Here is a 5,000-nt window from a genome sequence, read left to right on the forward strand (position 1 = left end):
GGTATTGCTGGATCCTCCGGTAGTACTATGTCCAATTTTCTGAGGAACTGCCAGACTGATTTCCAGAGTGGTTGTACAAGCTTGCAATCCCACTAACAATGGAGGAGTGTTCCTCTTTCTCCACATCCTCGCCAGCATCTGCTGTCACCTGAATTTTTGATCTTGAGGCTGATCTCTTTATTTTTGCATTTGTCTATCACAGATGGCCAAGGCTGGTGGGGAATCTAGGCATCTTAGTCAGGGTTTCAATTCCTGTACAAACATCATGACCAAGAAGCAAGTTGGGGAGGAAAGGGTTTATTCAGCTTACACTTCCACACTGCTGTTCATCACCAAGGAAGTCAGGACCGGAACTCAAGCAGGTCAGGAAGCAGGAGCTGATGCAGAGGCCATGGAAGGATGTTCTTTATTGGCTTGCTTCCCCTGGCTTGCTTAGCCTGCTCTCTTATAGAACCAAGCCTACCAGCCCAGAGATGGCACCACCCACAAGGGGACCTCCCCGCTTGATCACTAAATGAGAAAATGCCTTACAGCTGGATCTCGTGGAGGCATTTCTCCATTGAAGCTCCTTTCTCTGTGATAACTCCAGCTGTGTCAAGCTGACACAAAACTAGCCAGTACAGCATCTTAGGAACCTTTATTAATAGCTGACAAAAAATGGGGTCTGGAGAAATGCATTTCTCGAGGTTGCTCCTATAAGATAGGAGAGGGGGAACAAACTGCCACAGTCAGGGCAATCGAGTGAACTCGACTTGGAGTGGGGGTGGGGGCTGAGGCTCTAGTCTCCTTTGGCCATTGCTATGAAATCTTGCTTTGAGTTCTATGTAAGTTTTTCACTTCTGGTCATCATCACTATGATGAGACACTCTGACTAAAAGTAACTTGAGGAGGAAAGGATTTATTTGGCTTCTACTTCCACATTACTGTTGATTATGAAAGGAAATCAGGACAGAAACTCGAACAAGGCAGGAATCTGGAGGCAGTAGCTAATGCAGAGGCTGTGGAGCAATACTGCTTACTGGCTTGCTCACCACAGCTCGCTCAGCCTGCTTTTTCGTAGAACTCAGGACCACCAGCCCAGGGATGGCAGCTCCAAAATGGACTGGACCCTCCTCCATCAATCACTGATTAAGAAATTGCCCTACAGGTTTTCCTATAGCTCCATTTATGAAAGCATTTTCTCATTTGAGTTCTGTCCTCTTAGACAGCTTTAGCTTGTATCGAGTTGACATAAAACTATCCAGCAAAGCAAGCATACCTTGGCTTAGTTATTAAACTATGAATTTTGTGTTATTATGCTCTTTAAGGGCCTCTGTGGTCCTTAGTGCTGAATATTTGCTGAGGAAATCTGAACATAACTAAACGTTCCCTTGGTAGTCTCATTTCTGCTTGGAACAGTACACCAAACCCAGAAAAGGACAGAGAATGGATGGACCATTCTCTGTCCATTCTTCATATTGTAGCTGATGCTTGGGGTGGCTAATCTTCATTGTTTTGACAGGATTTGGAATCACATAGGAGAGATACCTCTGGGTTTGTCTTTGAGGGCACACCCAAGGAGGTGTAACTGAGAAGAGGAGGCTCACCCTACATGTGGGTGACAGCATCCTTTGGCAACCCCAGGTGGGGCAACAGAAGGAAATCAGTGGGCACTAGTATTCACAGCTCTCTGCTTTGACTGTGGGTGTCATGTGACCAGCTGTCTCATGTCAATCAGTCATGCTTTCCAGACCTGATGGAATTTATCTTTTTAAAACCACAAGCCAAAATCCAGCCTTCTTTCCTTAGGCTGTTTCTGCCAGGAAGCCAGTCACAGCAGTTAGAAGAGGGACTAACAGAGAAAGCTCCATCAGCCCTTGAGGGCAGACTGCATGGCGAAATGTGATATGGTCGAGAGGCTACCTGGCTAATGAGAGCCAACTGTTGCTTTGCTCTGTGCCCTTGGGCAGAGCATCTTGGGAGCAGAAGTGCATGGTAGGGCTGAACTTCACTTCAAGTGGGCAAGAGGCAGAGAGGAAATGCTGGGACTCTGGTAGCCTTCTCCTCTCCCTTTTATTCTATCTACCCCTGTGACAGATCTGTCCCTTTCCATAATCCTCCCTGAAACACCTTTGAAGTCCTACCTAGGGGTGTTTCTCACAAGTCTTCTAGGTGATTCTCAGTCCAGTCGAGTTCACAGTGAGGATTGACTATCACCTCTCACAGCTCAATCGTGACAAGTCTGACTGAGGAGAAGACGGAAGTGCATGGGACTCTCTTCACTGCGCAGCCTGCCCTCAAAGGCTGGTGAGCACGGCTATGGCAGGCCTTGCCCTTCTCTCCCATTCCCTCTGCCTTGCTAAAACCCACTAGATTACATTCCTAAAATGGCCTCCAAGGTCTGTTCCCTTATGTGGCTACTTCCTCCTCCTGAGGATGACCACCAAGGTCCAGCTATCAAAATACTGAAGTCCAGCAATCAAAAGCCTCCTAACCTACAGGACCAATTAAAATTAAACACCTCATCCTAACACAGGATTTCCCCTTGTAACTTTATAAACTGCAATTTTCCTGTGGGCCAGTTTGTGTTTCTTCTCTAGCCAGAGGCAGTCCTTTGCCCATTCCCCTCTGGGATATATATCCCTACACCTTCTCCCTTGTTCCTTTCCCCTTCTTCCTCTTCTTCTATCTCTCCTCTCTCTCTCTCTCTCTCTCTCTCTCTCTCTCTCTCTCTCTCTGTTTGTTTTTTGAGACAGGGTTTTTCTGTATAGCCCTGGTGTCCTGGAACTCACTCTGTAGACCAGGCTGGCCTTGAACTCAGAAATCCGCCTGCCTCTGCCTCCCAAGTGCTGGGATTAAAGGTGTGCACCATCACCGCCCAGTCTGGTCTTTGTCTCTTATCCCCTGCTCTTTGTCCTTTTGGGGAAAATAAATCTCCTTTGTCCTGGCTGAGAACTTGGTCTTGGGGATCCTGTGCTGATATTTTTTCTTTCACCAATAATACGTATATCCTATTATAGATGTTTCTGGAGATCCCACGAGGTGGTCTGTTGAAAATATCAGTGCAGAATCTGATACATGATAGGCGCATGCTTCTGTCATGTGTGTGCAGATGTCCGTGCCCTATTAATCTCATTAGTGTTTCCACTCCATTAATGGTTCAGGATCTGAGTTTGCCAGCCCTGGGAGAGAACGTTCCTTCGCTTAGTCTGCACTCACAGTTTGCAGTTTGCTAATGGTATGTATGGCATTCACAGCTTTGACATCTGACAATCTCAAATAATAATATTGGGTATAGTGACGGGAATACAATGGTAGAAGGAATATCATACATGTAGGCATTTGCAATTCTTTAAATCCAATGTTTTAAATCCAATATATAGCCAAAAGAAAATTTAAGAAAATGCAGAACTGCTTTCCTGCTTGGACCTTGAGTTGTATTCCTTAAGAGAAAATCACTATGGAGGGTTCCAGTATTTTGACATTTTTCTCATCGAGAGATTCATATAGCATGTGACACTGGTGTATATATTCCAGGTCGACTTTTTTACGATTTAATTTTTGAAAATTGTGTATATATGTATGTGTCTATGTCTGGGTTTGGACACACCTGTCTGCAGGTTCCCTCAGAATCCGGAAGACAGCATCCCCAGAGCTGGAGTTACAAGTGGCTGTGAGTCACTTATTGTGGTTTCTGAGAACTGAACTTAGGTCCTCTGCAAAAGCAGCATGTGTGTTTAACCACTGAGTCATTTTTCTTGCCTCTAGGTGAAGGCTACCACTTTTCTCTCCCTTTGTAAAATGTTACGCTCTCTCTACATATTCCTGGTGGTCCTGGAACTCACTATGTAGATCAGGCTGCCCTTGAACCCACAGAGATCTGCCTGGGGTAGAGATGAACCATACCCAGTGTACCCACTCCAATTCCTGTCCCATAGGATCCATGAGCAGAATAAAATGGTGGTTTCACACGTTTGATTTCTGGGGTGGTTCATGTTTTTTTAGTCACTGAACAATCGCTGTGGTTGAAGTTTCAGGCATGCCTGACATGCATGAAGTTACATGCATGTCACCTCACCTTTCTCTTTAAACACAACTGGAAATAGATTATGGTGGCTACCATGCTTTTACACTGGAGCTGTTTCTACAGGGGTTCACTCACAGGTTTGCGGACGTCAGGTAAGGTGATCCAGAGAGGGAACACAATGGGAAAAACGATTAGGAAGGTGGCCTGCTTGCGGGTGTTGGTTGGCCAGGACAGGCTGAGGGGCTGGTCATCTTCTTCCTCGGCAGTCTCTGTGGCCTTCTGTAGAACAAGAGGATAGATATAAACAGGCAGGCAGGCAAGGGGAATTACAGGGCTACAAACCGCAAGACTGCAGAGCAAGTGAAGGTCCTCTTGAGTCCCACCCAAGCTTTCCCAAGCCACCTCAGCTGCCTTCATGGGCTTTCTTTTGTAAGAGCACCCCATCTGTCACAACCTGAGGCTCAGGAACAAGCAGTTCTCCACCCCTCCAGAGCACTCTAGAAGTTTCTTTTCATTCCTTGGGGATATCTTATGGCCTCTCATGTTTATCAACTTGTGGGAAGCCACATGTGCCGTTGCAGAGTGGCGCTGGCTACCACTGGCCACTGCCCATGATTATGGGTAAACAACCAATGTGCACATGTGCATAAGAGGTTTTTGCCAAGTCACTGCCTGGCCCGACGCATATTAATGAGGTACTGGTAGTATAACCAATCAGGTATGGACACATCACTCCTAGGCCTATATAAGCAGCACCATTTCTGGGTTCAGGGTCTTTTTCGCCTATGCAATCAATGCTCTCCCAATAAACGTGTGCAGAAGGATCCTATTGTGGCGTTGTTCTTGCTGGCGAGACGGGCGCTCACATCAACTGATTATTTAGCATCAACCATAGTTATTACTCATAATTTCTTTTTGATCCAACTGTGTCTCTTATTCAACTGTAAAAACAATGGGCTTCTTTATGATATTTGAATATAATGTGCCTTGATAT

The 5,000-nt window shown here is 45.9% G+C and overlaps 1 protein-coding gene across 8 annotated transcripts in view; it reads right to left on the reverse strand.

Annotated features, from left to right (window-relative positions):
* Slc24a2 (solute carrier family 24 member 2) overlaps positions 1–5,000 on the reverse strand; it is a 237,444-nt gene that overhangs the window by 24,383 nt on the left and 208,061 nt on the right. For all 8 annotated transcript variants that reach the window (XM_029476317.1, XM_029476321.1, XM_021160559.2 and 5 more), the window contains one exon: positions 4,142–4,285. In XM_029476317.1, coding sequence (XP_029332177.1) covers positions 4,142–4,285 — 144 coding nt within the window. The remainder of the gene's footprint in view (positions 1–4,141; positions 4,286–5,000) is intronic.

The sequence above is a fragment of the Mus caroli genome, chromosome 4 (assembly GCF_900094665.2).
Source record: "Mus caroli chromosome 4, CAROLI_EIJ_v1.1, whole genome shotgun sequence".
NCBI lineage: Eukaryota > Metazoa > Chordata > Mammalia > Rodentia > Muridae > Mus > Mus caroli.